At 35.8% G+C, this 19,297-nt stretch overlaps 2 protein-coding genes across 2 annotated transcripts; both read right to left on the reverse strand.

Annotated features, from left to right (window-relative positions):
• Positions 1–12,458: 12,458 nt before the first annotated feature.
• On the reverse strand, positions 12,459–13,083 carry LOC145130173 (uncharacterized). The gene is made up of 2 exons (XM_079065012.1): positions 12,912–13,083; positions 12,459–12,841 (listed from the first exon to the last, which is right to left on the reverse strand). Exons 1-2 carry the CDS (start codon positions 13,081–13,083, stop codon positions 12,459–12,461), a joined length of 555 nt encoding a protein of 184 aa, XP_078921138.1.
• A 356-nt stretch (positions 13,084–13,439) lies between these two features.
• LOC145130174 (uncharacterized) lies at positions 13,440–14,181 on the reverse strand. The gene is made up of 3 exons (XM_079065013.1): positions 13,876–14,181; positions 13,732–13,783; positions 13,440–13,657 (listed from the first exon to the last, which is right to left on the reverse strand). Exons 1-3 carry the CDS (start codon positions 14,179–14,181, stop codon positions 13,440–13,442), a joined length of 576 nt encoding a protein of 191 aa, XP_078921139.1.
• Between the last annotated feature and the right edge of the window lie 5,116 nt (positions 14,182–19,297).

Raw genomic sequence — 19,297 nt, forward strand, 5'->3', positions numbered from 1 at the left:
GCTGAATGCGGAATCTCACTGTAATGAATCTCTACGGCTGCTCCGACGACTCCTCGAGCTAACATTACCAAAATAACACTTAGTCAAAATCTAATACTCATTCTTAGGGTAAAATGACCATTTTACCCCTAATCTAATTTGGACCATAACCTAGGCCCAATTCCATAACATCCATGGACCAATTCTATCTAACATTTCCAAGCCCACTAATGGCCCAATTTTCTAAATTGGGCCCAACTCCTCAAATGGGCCTTCCCTTAAGCCCAAACATCTCCTTAGCCCAATAACTAACTCCTGATGGCCCACTAAGGCCCAAACCGAGGCCCAAACGACGAAGAATTTGAATCCAGTGAGTACTTGGGGCGTACTTCCCTTTACGCTAAGCGTACAGGCTGCATGGCTTGTACGCTGCGTGTACGGGCTTGTACGTCTAACGTACCACCCTGTTAAGCCATAAACTCCAAAAGGGCTTATTCCCTTAAGACGTTAAGCTCTAAACACAGATCTGAGTCCACTAAAGCGTCTTAATCCATAAAATCGATTACTTGGTGGCTTGCAACCCACCAAATGGACCCAAACTTGAAATATGACAACTATCTTCCATGGAAATGACTAGAAATCATGCATGGACACAAAAGGACCTTCAAGATTGAAACCTTTCTGTTATTAGGACTCATATAGCACTAAGGGTGGCAACCCTAACCCTAGAAACGGATTTGAACCATAAAAATCCATTCTTGGGACCTAAAAAGGTCCAAAGTCCATTAACATAGATCTAAGCATACATGAGGCAAGTTGTGAGCTTTTTACCTCAAATAAGTGCTAAATGGTGATGCTATCTCAGATCCTTGAGCTCAAGCTACTCAAGTTCTTCTTCTTCAACTTCTTCTTTCTCCTTCCAAGCTTCAAAACACCACAATGAGCTTCATAAGAACAAAATCACACAAAGATGAGGAAAGGTAGGCGTTCTCGGGGTTCTGAGGTTGAGAGACTGGTAAGGAGGCTAGGGTTTGGGAGATAATGTTGTATTTATATGGCTTAAACTAAAAAAATTAGGGTTTTGTGTCTAGTCCCGTACCCTGCGCGTACGCGCATGACCCCCCTGCATCCAATGTTGCACGCCCCACGTACGCCAAGCTTACGCCCAGCGTACGTCTTCGGGTAGCCCAATGACAAACGGCCCACTCACTAATGCCCAACTCAACAATCCAATATTAAACTCATAGTCCAACAATTAATTATAAAGAAATTAAATAATTATCATTACCTCAAGTCACAGGTGTTACAATTCTCCCCCACTTGAATCAGACTTCGTCATCGAAGTTCGTTGCCTTGAATAACTCCGGATAGTGCTCCCTCATTTCCTCCTCGGGCTCCCAAGTCCACTCTAACCCCTTGCGGTGCAGCCACTGCACATTTACCAGCTCTACCCTCTTATTCCTTAGCTCTTTCGTCTTCCTGTCGAGAATGGCTACTGGTCTCTCGATGTAGTTCATGCTATCATCAACCAGAATATCCTCTAAAGGAACAACTGCAGAGTCATCCACTAAGCACTTCCGCAGCTAGGAGACATGAAAAATGATGTGGATCTGGCTGAGCTCTGCTGGAAGATCCAAACGATAAGTAACCCTGAACGGACCGATGTACCTGGGGCCCAGCTTTCCCCGCTTCCTGAACCGGATGACACCTTTACAAGGTGACACCTTCAGGAGGACCATGTCGCCTACCTGAAACTCTAAGTCTGAACGACTCTTGTTTGCATAGCTTTTCTGCCGAATCTGAGCAGTCTGGAGCCTGCTCCGGACCTGCTAGATCTTCTCCATGGTCTTGAGTACTACCTCAGTGCTCCCCATGACTCTCTGACCGACCTTGCCCCAACAGATTGGGGTCCTGCACTTCCTCCCGTAGATCATCTCGAAGGGAGGTCGATCTATGCTAGCGTGGTAACTGTTGTTATACGAAAACTCCGCTAACGGAAGATATGTATCCCAACTGCCACTAAAATCCAATACGCAAGCGCGTAGCATATCCTCCAGTGTCTGAATCGTCCTTTCAATCTGTCCATCCGTCCGAGGGTGAGAAGTTGTGCTGAAGTGGAGACGTGTACCCATCTCATCATGAAACCGCTTCCAGAATCTGGAAGTGAAGCGAACATCTCGGTCTGAGACAACCAAAATCGGCACTCCATGACGTGCCACTACCTCGCGTACGTAGATCCCGGCTAGCTTCTCATCCGATATACTCTCCTGGATCGGGATGAAATGAGCATTCTTGGTTAACCGATCCACGGTGATCCATTTCGAATCCACTACACGTGCGGTCCTGGGAAGTTTTGTGATGAAATCCATAGTGATGTCTTCCCATTTCCACACGAGAATATCCAACGGCTTCATCTTGCCGTGAGGTCGCTGGTGTTCGGCCTTGACTTTCCTGCAAGTCAAGCACCGCTCCACATACCATGCTATGTCCCGCTTCATGCAGGGCCTCCAATAATCAAGGGGAAGATCCTGATACATCTTCGTCGCCCCGGGATGGATGGAGAATCTCAACTTGTGAGCCTTATCCATCAGAACCATGTGTACACCGCCCCAGTAAGGAACCCAGACCCTCCGATGTAGGGTCAGTAACCCGCAATTGTCGTAATCAAATCATGCCACCTGACCTACGACCCGCTCATACTTCCGGCGCTCTTCCTTCATTCCCTCGACCTGCGCCTCCCGAATCCGTTCCAGCAACAAAGTAATCACTGTCATACTCATACATATGTCTCGAATCGGAGCTGCCACTTCCTTGCGGCTAAGAGCATCGGCCACCATATTGGCCTTCCACGAGTGATAAAGGATCTCGCAGTCATAATCCTTCACCACATCTAACCATCGACGCTGCCTCATGTTCAGATTCGGCTGATCCATTAAGTACCTCAAGCTCTTGTGGTCTGTGTAAATGGTACAACGAACCACATAGAGGTAGTGTCGCCAAATCTTGAGGGCGAAAACCACAACCCCTAACTCCTAATCGTGCGTCGGGTAGTTCGCCTCATGAGGCTTCAACTGCCTCGGAGTGTATGCTATCACGTGACCCCGCTGCATCAGCACTGCACCCATACCCGTCATCAAAGCGTCACAGTATACCATGAAATCGTCGACGCCCTCCGGTTGAATCAAAATCAATGCCTCGCACAACCACTGTCTGAGAGTCTCGAAGGCTATCTGCTGCTCAGGCCCCAGCGGAACGTCACCGACTTCTTGGTCAGTCGATTCAAGGGAACAACAATCTTGGAGAAATCCTGGATGAATCTATGATAGTAACCCGCCAGACCAAGAAAACTATGAATCTTAGATGGAGACCTCAGAGCCTCCCACAGTATCACGACCACTATCTTGGTCGGATTGACCAGGATACCCTTTTGGTTGACAAGGTGCCCCGGAAACTGCACCTCCCGCAAACAGAAGTCACACTTTGAGAACTTTGCAAAAAGTCTCTCCTTCTTTAGGGTCTTTAGCACCTACCTCAGGTGTTCCTCGTGTTGCTCCTGAGTTTTGGAATAAACCAAGATATCATCTATGAAGACTATCACATACTGATCCAACATCGGTCTGCATACGCGGTTCATGAGATCCATGAATACGGCATGAGCATTGGTGAGCCCAAACGGCATCACCACAAACTCATAGTGACCATAGCGAGTCTGAAAAGTTGTCTTCAGCACGTCGTCGTCCCTGACTCGCATTTGGTGATACCCCGATCGCAGATCAATCTTGGAGAACCAAGATGCACCCTGAAGCTGGTCAAATAAATCATCAATCCTCGGGAGGGGATAACGGTTCTTCACCATTACCTTATTCAACTCATGGTAATCTATACACATCTGATGTAACCTGTCCTTCTTCTTCACAAACAGAATTGGGGCTCCCCATGGCGAACTGCTCGGGCTGATAAATCCCTTATCTAACAGCTCCTGCAGCTGTGTAGACAACTCCTGCATCTCGGGAGGAGCCAACCAATATGGTGCCTTGGCTATCATATCCGCACTAGGAACTAGGTCAATCCTGAACTCTACGTGCCTCTCCGGAGGCACCCCATGGAAATCCTCTGGGAACACGTTTGGATACTCTCGCACGATCGGTACATCGTGCATGGTCTCCTTATCCTTATTCCAGGTATCCATAACATAGGCGACATAACCTGTGAAACCCTGCTGAAGGTAGCGCCTAGCCCTCGCTGCAGAACACAAGGTCGGTCCACACTGCAGCCTCTCGCCCTGAATCACCAACCCTCCCCCACTTGGGGTCTGAACTCTAACTAGTTGTTGCTCACAGTCGATCACTGCCCCATTGGGACTCAACCAGTCCATACCCATGATAACCTTATTCCCTCTCAAGGGAATAGGGACTAAATCCACGGAATACTGCTCATCGAACAACTACAGTGTACATCCCCGATGCACCCTCGCAACCCGAACGGTCCTACCATCAGCTATCTATACATCAAGTGGACAGTCCAGCTCTCCTGGAGCTCCCATAAGTTGCTTGCTGAGCGCGAGCGATACAAAATATCGGGTAGCCCCCGAATCGAACAATACCAGAGCAGATATGTCGTTCACTAAGAACGATCCTATAACGAAACACATGAACATAAGCAATAATTAATATAAATAAAGAGATAAGGAGAAGATACATAGCCATCACAACATCGGGAGCTGAACGTGCCTCCTCTGCTGTCAGCTGGAAGGCTCTGCTCTTCGCCACTAGTGCATCCGCCCAACCCTAGCGGCCGTCGGTAATCCTCAATGTAGCAGGAGCGGGTGCCTCCACCTGTCCTGCTACTGCAAAACTCAGACACTGGAGCCTCTTGTGGCCCATCTGATTGCAGAGAAAGCCAATAAGATCAGATGATGTCGTGGTGGTGGTAGTAGCAGTACAGTCCCTGCTGACATGACCATTTCGACCGCACTTGAAGTAGCCCGAACTACTCGCCATGCACGTTCCCTCGTACAACTTCCCGCACTTGCCAAAGTGGCTGCGGCCCTGCTGGCTCCTCGATCTGTGATCTGATACCTTGGACATTTTGCCCACACTTCATGTCTGAACCCCCTATGGTTTCCTCTTCTTCTCCATGTCCAAATCTAACTCCCTCTCCCGAGCCCTCGCAATCATATCCTCCAGCGTCTTGCAGTTGGATCGGCTCACAAACTGGTGGATATCACTCAGCAGCATCTCATGATATCGGAATTTTTTCATCTTCTCGTTCGCCACATACTGCGAAACAAGAAGGGCCCTCTCCCTGAACATGGCAGTGATCTCGGTCACCGTTTTAGTAGTCTACTGGAGATCCTGGAACTCCCTAGCAAGCTGTTACACCTCAATCACAGGTGAAAACTCGGCCCTGAACCTTGCCGAGAAGTCACTCCAAGTCATCGCATCAAGAGCTGCATCATCTCCAATGGCATGTCCGACCTCCTCCCACCAGTCACGTGCTCTGTCCTTCAAAAGGTAGGAAGCAAGTCGGACCTTGTGCCCCTCGGGACAACGGCTGGTGTGAAAGGCGTTGGCGACATCAGCCAACCACCTGCTTCTAGAAATGGGGTCCCGAGCCCAATGATAGTCTGGAGCCCCACAAGCTCAAAACTCCCTGATTGTCATCGTGCGCGCCCCTAGCATGGCCGCCATATCGGTGTGGAATGCACCCAACCTCTCGTCAAGAATCTCCAATATGCCATCCTTGACCGTACCGAAGATCACAGGAGTCTAGTCCAATATATTGCGCATGACCTCAGACGAAATGAACTCTCTCATCTGCTCATCGAGCTGCCCGACTCCAGAGCCCGAGTCTGATCCCTCACCGGCACCTGAACTGCCAACTGGTCTAGTGTGTAGCGTCACCATACTGAAAATACACCATAACAAACATCAGAATACTCATCATAACTCGAGGGATCACACACACTACAAGTTTCCTGGATTCATCTCAGCTTTCCTTGACTCGAGTACGGATCATTTGCTTTCAGTAGTAAGGGCCCATACTACCTTCCAAATCTATCCGTACTTTCCTCAAGAATCGCATTGACTCCACCAAGTCCCTTCTACTACTACTGCTCTTCATGCTAATCTCATCCTAGGCTTTCCCTAGGGTAATCTCCGACCCACTCTCTGCCATCAGCTACGTAAGAAGTCCCTGTTATCTTTCCCTAACTAGCTCACGAATACCATTACATATCACTAAGGCTAGATAATTCTTTGAACGAGAGATCCTACCCTACAACGGTTGGACTCAGACAAGAGCTGCGAAATAGAGCTAGACCTAACCTTTTGAAATTATTTAGTCCTCGTAATATGTAACTTAATGTATTCATTTACTAGTTAATTAAAGATAACTAGAATTCCTAAAAGCACGAAGCAAGCAGCATTCGAGCATTGAGTAATCAAAACCAAGCATTACCTAATCAGACCATCATATCACTGACTAATCAGTACTAGCATACAGTTCAATAAGCTCATACAACAGGCATACAAGGCATCCTTCCTAGATCCTTAGCCCTAATCTAGCATGCAGTTCTCATACACATATAACAGGCATACAAGTAATCTTTCCTAGATCCTTAGCCCTAATCTAGCATGCAGTTCTCATAATCATATTATAGCATAACAAACATTTATGGGTAATTTGGGAGAACTTACTTGAGCTCGGCTGATTGCATGCACCACACCTTTTTTTTCAAAATCCTTTTTATAAAAATGGTTTTCCTTTTTTTAAAAAAAATTTATACCAAGTCCTCAGTTTGATTTCAGACACACCCGAGATTGTGCCTGAATCCCTCAAACCAAGGCTCTGATACCAACTTGAAACATCCCAAAACTATGGTACTAAATTTTCGTTTTTACTTATTAATAAAACCATATTTATCAAATCATCACATAAAATCATAAGTCATTGTATCTCAAAACATCATAAACATCTGTCAAATATATCAGAGTAAAAACATCCCAGGCTAAAATCATGGTGTGTGTACTACAGTCATCCCGAGCTCTTCCCCTTGCTACCAGAAGTACCTGAAACCAAAACTGAAAACTGTAAGCACGAAGCTTAGTGAGACTCCCCAAACTACCACATACCATACACATATTCACATAATCACATAATAATATATCATGGGCCTTGCCCGCTACATCGGGCCCTGTCCGGCATCAGACAAGTCCGGCATCGGGCCCCTCCCGGCATCGGACCGAGATCCGGTATCGGGCCCCGCCCGGCATCGAGCAAAGCTCGGTATACATATAAACATATCAACAAATACACATAAATAATCACATAACATAAACATACAAACATTCCTAGGGCCCCTCCCGACATCGGACCAAAAATATGAAAGCATACAAATATTCTTCGGGCTTTGACCGACATCGGAGCGTAATCCAGAAACATACAAAACAAACACATGCAAGAATCACAAAGACATCAAGCATACAAACATTCCTCGGTCACCTCCCGACATCGGATCGGAATTCGGAAATTTATAAATCTACATCGGGTGCTGCCCGACATCGGAACTTAGTCCAGAACATACTAGCATACATAAATAGGCCGGCATTGGTGCCTTCGACCCGTTCCTATAGGAGGAAACTCACCTCGCAAAGCTGAATGCGAAATATCACAGTAAGGAATCTCTACGGCTGCTCCGACGACTCCTCAAGCTAACATTACCAAAATAACACTTAGTCAAAATCCAATACTCCTTCTTAGGGTAAAATGACCATTTTACCCCTAATCTAATTTGGCTCATAACCTAGGCCCAATTCCATAACATCCATGGTCCAATTCTATCTAACATTTCCAAGCCCACTAATGGCCCAATTTTCTAAATTGGGCCCAACTCCTCAAATGGGCCTTCCTTTAAGCCCAAACATGTCCTTAGCCCAATAACTCACTCCTGATGGCCCACTAAGGCCCAATAGCTAAGAAGTCCAAAGATTGGCCCAAACCGAGGCCCAAACGACGAAGAATTTGAATCCAGTGAGTACGTGGGGCGTACTCCTCTGTACGCTAAGCGTACATGATGCATCGCTTGTACGCTGCGCGTACGGGCTTGTACACCAAGCATACTACCCTGTTAATTCATAAACTCCTAAAGGGCTTATTCCCTTAAGACCTTAAGCTCCAAACACAGATCTGAGTCCACTAAAGTGTCTTAATCCATAAAGTCGATTACTTGGTGGCTTGCAACCCACCAAATGGACCCAAACTTGAAATATGATAACTATCTTCCATGGAAATGACTAGAACTCATGCATGGCCACAAAAGGACCTTCAAGATTGAAACTTTTCTGTTATTAGGACTCATATAGTACTAAGGGTGGCAACCCTAAGCCTAGAAACATATTTGAACCATAAAAATCCATTCTTGGGACCTAAAAAGGTCCAAAACTCCATTAACATAGATCTAAGCATACATGAGGCAAGTTTTGAGCTTTTTTACCTCAAATGAGTGCTAAATGGTGATGTTATCTCAAATCCTTGAGCTCAAGTTACTCAAGTTCTTCTTCTTCAACTTCTTCTTTCTCCTTCCAAGCTTCAAAACACCACAATGAGCTTCAAAAGATCAAAATTACTAAAAGATGAGGAAAGGTAGGCGTTCTAGGGTTTCTGAGGTTTAGAGGCTGGTAAGGAGGCTAGGGTTTGGGAGATAATGTTGTATTTATATGGCTTAAACCTTAAAAATTAGGGTTTTGAGTTTGCTCACGTACGCACATGAACCCCCTGCATCCAATGTTGCACCACGCCTCGCGTACGCCAAGCTTACGCCCAGCGTACGTCTTCGGGTAGCTCAATAACAAACGACCCACTCACTAAGGCCCAACTCAACAATCCAATATTAAACACATAGTCCAACAATTAATTATAAAGAAATTAAATAATTATCATTACCTCAAGTCACGGGTGTTACAAAAGTTCTTAAAATTCAACTCATAATTTGATTTACTTCCAAGATTTTTATAAATTTCATTGTTATCTTCATTTTACATATTTTTCATTTTCAACTATAATGTATATAGTCTAGTAGGTGTTCGACAGAAACATGTGATGTAACATGAAGATAATAGTGAAAATTTGAAAATCTTGAAAGTAAATCAAGTTGGAGATTGAGGTTTAACAACATTATAATGCTTATGTGATACAAAACGATGTATTATGGTGGGTTTGGGTATCTAAGCTTATATATATATATATATATATATATATATATATATATATATATATATATATATATATATATATATATATATATAGAGAGAGAGAGAGAAAGAGAGAGATAGGTTCAAATGTTTCTAAAAACTATTGTATGTATGTAAGCACCAATCAGAATTAAGGAAAAATATAATAACTAATAAATCATAAATGGGTATGTTAGTAATCTTAGTTATAGTTAATTATGGTAAATAATAAAAATATTTATTTAATAGCCTTTAAATTAGGGATATATAACTTAAAACCCTACAAACCATCGACACACATCTTCATTCCTCAACCTTAGCCTCTCGTCACTGTCGATTTACCCTTCTCCCTCCACGGTCGACTCCATCCTCATTGTCACCACGAATATTGACGAACACTCATATTCCCATGAAGTTCTGCCGCTTTGCTCAAGTCCTCCGCCATTGACTTTTTTGAAATCGGTAAGAACTTACTATTAGACGAGTCTTTAGCAATGAATCTCAAATATGGTCTTGGAATTGGCAATTGACGCATGTACTGGAGTTGATCCAACCCACTCATCTGTTTATTTTTTGTTAATGATTGGAAATGGGTTGCCGACGCTTTCAACCTTTTTTATGTATATGCTTTGAGATTCCTTGTCTATGGAACATACTTATCTTTTAAGGGGAATTACATGGGCTAGAAGATATGGGTTCCTAATGTCAAATATTCGATTCTTAGAGGTGTTTTTCTTAGCTAGTTGCAATCAGGATCACAATCTAAAGTTTAGATTCATCAGGTTCGTTATTTTCTCCTTCTTTGACTTCATATATTTTTATTTTATCCTTCTTTGACTTCATATATTCCATCTCCAGTGCATGTTTGATCTGCCTAATATGATTCTGTCATGACCTCCATGTGTTCGATAAAATGTCTCAATGAAAAAATAGTTAATATTCTTTAATGTTTTTACTTCGCTTTGTTCCTTATTCTTTTCAGAACTACATAACTTAATTTTGATTGGGTTGGATGCCCTTTTCATAACAACAGGTTGATGCTAGTTGATTTGGATTAAGTTTGGAATTGCATTCGGTTTCTTCAATCCCATTTCACGCTCTTTTATTGTTGGGATTAAATTAGATTAGATAGATTTTTCATTTCTTGTTCCTACACGATTCAATATTGTTTGATTGATTTTTGGCGAAGTGGATTTTGCTTGCAAATTGCAATGGATTTTGCATATGTGTGTTGTTTACTCTTTTACCGGAATAAAAAATAGTGGTATGTATTCTATGTATTCTGTCAGAATGTATTCTATGTATTCTGCCAGAATGTATTCTATGTATTCTATCATATTCTACATATTCTTCGAGAATATATTAAGTGATAGGACTTACAAGTAACATGCTTTTAACCATTCTTAGTTTTTGTTTTATTTGTGATAGGAATGGCTAGAAGAATGGGTTGAAGAGTTACATTCTTACGATAATACATCACATTTTCGTAAGAATAGTTGGAATCAATTCGATTATTTGGACAATTGAAGAAGATCAAGTGCATTTGTTCAATAATTGTATATTTAAGAATGCAATTTTGTAAGAATTTTATAATTTTTATGACATTCTGTTAGAATATGTGTAATTATATTAAAATGTATTAAGATGTTACTCTGTAAGAATATGTATTAATTTTTATTTAAGTTCAGATGTCTATGAATAAATATAAGAAGGTTGTTATTATTCAATTGGGGTTCAAAAAAATATTCTTTAATAATATTCTAATAGAATACCATTCTGACAGAATCACAAAACATCATTCTAACAAAAACATATTCTGATAGAATAAAATCGGTTAATGCTTACAAATTACGTTTGAAATTGAACTAGTTTAAAAATAATCAGATTTTTTAAATCAAGGGCATTAATTATACCCTAAATCTCGAATTTTCATTTTTTAAAATTTGTCTTAATTTGCCTAAAATACTCTTATAATGAATTCAGATGATATTTTTGTGTTATCTTTAATTTAATAATATTTATTAATTACTTACTTAAAATAACTAAAATTATTTGTCCACAATCAACCACACATGCACACAATAATTATCAAAAACACAATAATCTAACCTTTCTCTCTCTTTCTCTCTCTCTCTCTCTCTCTCTATATATATATATATATATATATATATATATATATATATATATATATATATATATATATATATATATATATATATATATATATATATATATATATATATATATATATATATATACTTTTTTGAATCTTAGATTGTATACTTGGTATTTTTCAAAAATTGGAATATGCTAGTGGCATAATCCATTAGTAGTGGAAAAGGAGGATTAGGCATGCATTTAGTTTTATGATATGGCCCGGTTAATAATTTTAGTGGCCAAAAATTAAAGAATCCACACACAAGGACGTGTAGTGGGGTGAGATGTGGAGATTTTAGTTTTTTTAATACGTTGGGGGTTTTTCAAAAATCATTTGGAAAATCTTGATCTATATAAATATAATATGCTCGATGTATGTATGTGTGTTAGTGTATAAATAAAATTATAAAGTTAAAATAGTGTTAAATACATATTTATATATGATGGAATACATATTCATACTAATATATATTATATAAATAACATATTTTATCGATTAGTATACATATGAGGACTATATAATTATTTCTGATGTTTCAAGTGACACATTCTTTATAAACGATGTGTTGTTTTGCCAATTTGTTGTCTATTTAGAATGATTAGGTTGTTTTTTCTCATTATATATATAAGTTATCTTTTAAAGTATGTTGTGATCTAAAGAAAATATGATCAAACATTAATATCATCGTAGAAGAAATCAAGAAGTTGATAGAGGTCTATGTAAAAACAAAAGTTATTAAGGTACTTAAAAATATGATAAATAGTTGAATCGATAGATAGATAGATAGTAGTATACAAGAAAAAACAAATAAAAATCTTAAATCAACTAACTGTAATACATAAACCGAAACTGCAATATCATTTCGTTTTGCTCTAAATGTACAAGCATGAACTTTTTCGAAATTTAGGGTAAGTAAAAGGAAAAAGAGGTTGAAATAATAAAGTAACTAATAATGTTATTATTGAGTAGTGGCGGAGCCACGGTCAAAGTAAAATGGTATCTCGAAAAAAACGTATAATATACTATAAGAAAAAAATAAAAAACGTATTTTCATTAGATATAAAGTTCAACTTCCATAACAAAGTTACATTTTAAAGTTTACATCTTCGCTTTTTCAATTTACGAAAACGAGTAATTACATCTTCAGTCTTAACATTCTCTAGTGCTTCCTTTTCTACACTACAAATCAAAACATCATTCATAAAATCGTCACATATTCTATTACGCAAATCGGTTTTCAAGAACTTCATTGCAGAAAAATAACATTCAACGGTTGCGGTTGCGACGGGCAAAACCAAAGTTAGTTTTAATAATCTATAAACCAAAGGAAAAGAGAAGTGTTTCCCATTTCCCACCAACAAACGAGAGAGGTATGCAATTCCCTTCAAGTTGAAAAATCTCTTATCATGGAGCAAAGAGTAATAATAGATATCAAGTTTCCCATTAAGTTGCACCATTTCTGAATCGTCAAAATCTTTTTTGTATATCTCGCTTAACTTTAACAACTTTGCTTTATCAAAATTAGAAAATGAGTCACAACTCACAAGGACTCAAAGTCGCCATGTTCTCCATCAACTCCGTGCCAACTTCATTAAATCTATCCCCAAATTCTTGAATTTGCATATCCAAAACCATGTTAAAAATCACAACTTCAAAATAATGTTGATTAGTCTTATTGGTCCTACGCTTTCGTGGGGTAACATAATATTTCGACATGTCCACAATGCCAATACTATGCTTTTCACAAAAAGCACATACATTCTTCTGAATTTGTGGAAGCCCGTCTTTTCTAAAAACTAATAATGTTTTCTTTGTCCCTCTTACTAACGAAGTCGTTTCCAAAATATCTTGATCTTTTTTTTAAAATGCTTTGACAAGGTATCCGTGAGGCATAGAATTTTCAACATCAAGTATAAAAGAAACACGAAATCAAATGTCTTGAAATATGACAAAATATTCTTTGCTTGATTAGAGTTAGATAAAGTAGTCCCCTCCTCTTTGACATATTTAAGGACTGCAACAACTTTTGCAAACAAATTCAACAAATTTGCAAGTGTTCTAAAATGTGAAACTCATCTAGTATCTCCAGCTTGAACAAGAGAAATCTCTTGATTCAACCATTTTCCTGTTTCAGTTTCACCAATACCAATTTCGGTTGCCACTCTTTCTTTTTGTATATCTCGTATCATATCTTTTCTCTTACAAGACCCACAAACGACAGTAACCAACCAATCTAGTTGTTCAAATAATTCTGCAACATCATCATGTTTCTTTGCAACCGCCACAACCACTAATTAAAGTTGGTATGCAAAACAATGTATATAATGTGCGGATCTATTTTCATTTAAAATCAAAGATTCAAACCGTTGAATGCACCACTCATATTACTTACTCCATCATAACTTTGCCCCCTTACCTATATATTTGAAAAAATTAATAAAAAAAGTATAAGAAATAAAAATAAAATTAATATCGTATTAAAGGAATAAATATTTTATGATTTCTCACATGAGCCATACTCAAGTTGATGTTGGAAAATACAGTATCGATGGCGGCTTTAAGAGTCAAAGAAGATGTATCCAACACGTGAACAACTCCAATAAATCTTTCCTTTACGATCCCAAGTCTATCAATATATCTCAAAACTATAGTCATTTGTTCTTTTTTGGAAACATCACTAGACTCAACAACTAATATACCGAACACAACTTTACCAATTTCATCACAAACAAACTTGATCATCTCTTTTGAAAAGCAATTGACAATATCTTTTTGAATCGTCGGAGAAGTCAACTTTTCATTTTTTTGGAGCATTTTCTAAAGTAACTTTAAAAATCTTCTCATTATCTTCTCTAATCAAAGATAAGACTTCAATGAAAAGTCCTTTATTATTAGAATTTTCTGTCTCATCATGTCCACGAAATGGTAATGCATTTTTCAATAAAAATCTACAACTACAGAGTGTAGCACATAATCGAATTTCATAATTACTGTGCTCAAGTTCCATTTGCTTATGCAAGACTTCACCAATAGATTGGTTTATTCTCAATAGCAAATCACACTTTTATTGGGCCTTATGGTGATAACTTTGAATATTACCCATATGTTTCTGGAATGAGTTTTTTTAATCCAATTGTCAAAGTCGTCGGTTATAAATGCATCTCTTCCACCTTGTTCCCCTACCATGTCTCCAAACAAGTAGCAACAAAAACAATATGCCTTCTTCTTTTTTATGCTATACACTAACCATGGAAAATCAGTAAACCATTTCACAACAAAACGTCTTGGCTTATTACTAAATAAGGTAAATTCAAAATTATGTCCATTTGGTTGATAAGGTCCTTTAATCAAATATGCCCTCTTTATTTCATCCATTTGATTAGGATTATAAGATGTAATCTTTGGTCTATCCCCCGGGTCCGAAGGAAGATCATTCAAATCAAACAATTGTGTCACTTTTGGGTTTTGAGTAGGTTTATTAGATTGTGTTTCTTGTGGTTTTAGAGTAGGTTCATTAGATTGCGGTTCTTGTGGTTTTGGTGTAGGTTGATTACTTTGTGGAACTTGGTTACTTTCATTAGCCCTATTTTTTTGGAAGTTCCTTCACCATTGTTGTCTCTAACATCTAATTGTCTTTTGAAAATTTTGTTAAAACCAACCTACAATCAAAATATATGAACTATAATCTTGATTTCAAGTTTCAACAACAAATGAACAAATAGCAACCTACAATCAAAATATATCAACTATAACTTGATTCCAAGTTTCAACAACAAATGAACAAATAGCAACCTACAATCAAAATATATCAACTATAACTTGATTTCAAGTTTCAACAACAAATAATAAGTAATTATTAATCCTAAATCCCTAATTTAACAAACCTAATTGGTTATTTCTAGTTTTTCAACGTAATGAAAAAAAATTAGAATTTCAATTAACCTACCAATAGATAATAGGATTGAGTATTTTTTATACTTACTTGTTTCATTATGTACTTTGATGAGTTTGATCACTCACAACCGGAGGAGGTCACCGGAATAAGCCACCGGCAGGCAGAAGGAAGTGAGGGCTGAGGGTACGATGGAGTCGACGATCACAAAAGAAGACGAGTCGATAGAAAGAAGTCGATGTTCACAAGGACTTCCGATTTTTTTCATTAAATCAATTGGGATTATACCTCTTTGTTTGAGTAAACTAGTTGGTGTGAGCTTAAAAGTTTTCGACCATTTGGGCTAGTTTTTACTTTGGACCATTTAGATATAACCTGAAATTTTTTTAGGGTAGCCCAATTTTTTTCCGATGTATAACCGAAACATAAAACGAATTTTTTCGAAAAAAATTACACTACTAAAATTTTATTGAGGGGCATCTCGGGATTCCCCGGTAGCTAATGTGAATCCACCTATGTTATTGAGATATTAGTGGAGGAAAGTTACATACAAATAAAGCAGACACTTACATATATAATATGCCATGTCACTTTTAATCGTTTTTTCTCTTTAACTCTTTTTAAACTCTATGTGTTACTTCTTTTCCATTTTCATACATTTTAGATAACAAAAACAAAAGGAAAAATACAAAGTGTGAGTATCCAAGGTTAGAAACAATGTTCTTATATAGGCAAAACATTTGAGTTAATCAATTATTTAAGTTAACATAAGTTTAAAAGTTGTGAGAGTTAATAGGCAAAATATTTCCATTAACTAATGAGTTAGGTACCACAAGTTGAAAAGTTGTAGCAATTATATAACGAAAACATTTAAGTTAACCAATCTATTAAATAGTGTAAGTTGAAAAGTTGTAACAGTTTCAAATGAAATGGCTCAAGGTCGAAGACATATCTTGAACAATATTGATTTTGATTGCCTCAGTTATAAGATATATATATATATATATATATATATATATATATATATATATATATATATATATATATATATATATATAGAGAGAGAGAGAGAGAGAGATAAGATCGGGTGAGGACTCATTTTAAAGTGGAGACTCGTAAGGACATCTTAAAAAAATTTAAAAAAAATACAAATCATAAAATCGAACATAGTACTATATCGGAAAGAAAAAAAATTGGAAATTTTTTTTGGATCATTAAAATTGAAGCATGGATCATTTTTATGATCCATGATTCAATTTTTATGATCCATGATTCAAATTTAATGATGCAAAAAAAAATCAAATTTTTTTTCTCCTAGATATAGTACTATGCTCGATTTTATGATTTGTATTTTTTTTCAATTTTTTTAAGGTGTCCTCATGAGTCCTCAGTTTAAAAAGAGTCATCACCAGAACCTATATATATATATATATATATATATATATATATATATATATATATATATATATATATAGAGAGAGAGAGAGAGGGAGAGAGAGAGAGAGAGAGAGGTAAGATCAACATAGAACCATAAAAAAAATTATTAATGATTTTTTTCCATAAATTATAGAAATTACAAAATAATGATTAAAACTATTGTTCAATTTCATGTTCATCAATGAACACACACACACACACACACACATATATATATATATATATATATATATATATATATATATATATATATATATATATATATATATATATATATATATATATATATATATATATATATATATATATATATCATACTATACTTATAATGGAGACATTTCTCCTATCACCTCATGCATTTGAAACTTCTCACAAATTTCCAAGCACCTTATTCATTTGAAACCCCCACACATTTTCACCTTCAAAGTAATTAATTACACATCATGAAATGTTTTATAACTTATATAATATGTTTAATAAGCAATTAATAGATAGTCTACTATAAAAATGTCATTCTTTTTTAGTAGACACACAAATACAAATCAGATACAAAATTCACACATAAAACAAGTTTAAAGGTTTTGTGTTGGTTTGAGGGCTTTGTACCATTTTTCGAGCCATGTTATTATGTTAAAGTTTTTAATTTGTAAGTTTGTTATATACTAATTCTTTTTTTATATTTTTCTTGGTTTAAGTATTCTTTTAAGACAATAATTGTATATTGTAGTTGAAACTTTAATTTAAATTAGATTAGATTCAGGTTATCGATAATATGTTATGGAAAATGATATATATAATATTTAAGTTAATATTTTATATATGTTTTTATGTATGTGTTGCTTCAAAGTAATAATTAATTAAAAATCATGGATATGCATTATTATTCATAGTATCCATGTAAGTCTTTTTTAAAATGCAAATTGTCTATCTTATCACTTTATATTTTAGTATATGTTTAACATTTTAATTATAATAATAAGTGTCTTTTAAAAGTTTTCTTTCGTTTATTATTAATAATAAGTGGTTTTAAAACTAATGAACCATAATTATAAATAATAAAATCAAATTATAAAAATCATGGATGTGTCATATTATTCATGCAAGTCTCTTTAGAAATGCAAATTATCTATCTTATATGTTTATTATTTAGTGTATGTTTCACATTTTAATAGTAATATTAAGTGTTTCTTAAAAGTCTTCTTTAACTTATTAATAATAATAAGTGGTTTAAAACTAAATAACAATAATTTTAAATGATAATAACATCAATTTATTAATTACATAACGTTAACAACAAATACATTGTATTTTAAATGAACATCATTATTGAAATTAGAAAATAATCGCATAAGTAAAAATTAAAATTAGTCAATCATAACAATTGTTAAAAATTATATTAAATAGATAATTATATTTTATTTTATTAATGATGAAGGTAGGTTGATGTCAATGAATAATATTGTTCAAAATATTATGTCAAAGTTAATGTAAATAACATAACCATTTTAAACATATATTTTTCAACATTTTAACAATATATTTTTAACCTACGCTGCGCAACGCGCAGAAATTCGTCTAGTATACTTTTAAATGAAGCATTTTTCCTTTCACCACATTCATTGGAAACTCTCATGCATTTTTCCTTTCACCACATTCATTTGAAACTCCCATGACTTTTCAATTTCTTTCTAATAATAATTATAAGTTGGTTAATAAGGTTAAATAAATATCAAACCTAAAGTGTAATCATATATAAACTAAATTTCAATATTAAAATAATATATTTAATTCTACTTATAAAGTTATGTTTTTTAACTTTTAACATATTTTACTTAATTTATTAGTTTTAATATATTGTTGGATGTAAACCATTATCATTTTAAAGATAAATAGTTAAAAGTGATAAATTGTGGTGTCTTTCTAATAATGATTATAAGTTGATTACTAAAGTTAAATAAATATCAAACCTAAAGTGCAATCATAAATAAACTAAATTTTAATTTTAAAATAATATCTTCACTTCTACTTATAAAGTTATGTATTTAACTTTTAACATATTATAATTAATTTATTAGATTTAAAATGTTGTTGTATGTAACCATTATCAGTTTAAAGCTACAACTTTTGAACAATTTAGACAAAATACTTAAATTGTTAATTTAAATATAACATTACAGTATCAACTTAAATATAAATTTCAGTTTGACTTAAAAACAAAAGAATATTTTGTAAATAATTAAAAGTGATAAATTGTAGTGATAAATGCAAAAACTAAATTGTAATCTCAATTTAACTAAAATATTTCCTAAAGATATTTTTATAATCATTAAAAGTTTCAAATAAATAGCTTAAAATAAGTTATAATAACAATAATTACAAATAACTCTATATAAATGATAATATTGTTACCTTTAAAATCAAAAAACAATGTTTGATGTTTTAAATAATTATAATGATAGAAATTAAAACATTATGCAAATAAATTTTAAAAAATTAATTAACAATAACAACAACTATAAATAACATTAAACCATATATTATATTTAATTTTATTCATGTGTAACTCGCGGGTAGAAATCATTCAAACGATTGAGATTATGA

This window comes from Lactuca virosa, chromosome 8, assembly GCF_052849685.1.
Source record: "Lactuca virosa cultivar CGN04683 chromosome 8, Lactuca_virosa_CGN04683_v6, whole genome shotgun sequence".
Classification (NCBI taxonomy): Eukaryota; Viridiplantae; Streptophyta; class Magnoliopsida; order Asterales; family Asteraceae; genus Lactuca; species Lactuca virosa.

What these genes read in the sequence shown, in the direction of transcription:
- LOC145130174 (XM_079065013.1), bottom strand. Translation starts at nt 14,181, where the DNA reads ATGCTCCAAAAAAATGAAAAGTTGACTTCTCCGACGATTCAAAAAGAT. An exon ending in TCAACTTGAGTATGGCTCAT is followed by an intron (nt 13,784 to 13,875) that starts GTGAGAAATCAT and finishes TCAAATATATAG; the next exon opens with GTAAGGGGGCAAAGTTATGA. An exon ending in TATGAGTGGTGCATTCAACG is followed by an intron (nt 13,658 to 13,731) that starts GTTTGAATCTTT and finishes AACTTTAATTAG; the next exon opens with TGGTTGTGGCGGTTGCAAAG.
- LOC145130173 (XM_079065012.1), bottom strand. Translation starts at nt 13,083, where the DNA reads ATGTCGAAATATTATGTTACCCCACGAAAGCGTAGGACCAATAAGACT. An exon ending in CATGGCGACTTTGAGTCCTT is followed by an intron (nt 12,842 to 12,911) that starts GTGAGTTGTGAC and finishes TATACAAAAAAG; the next exon opens with ATTTTGACGATTCAGAAATG.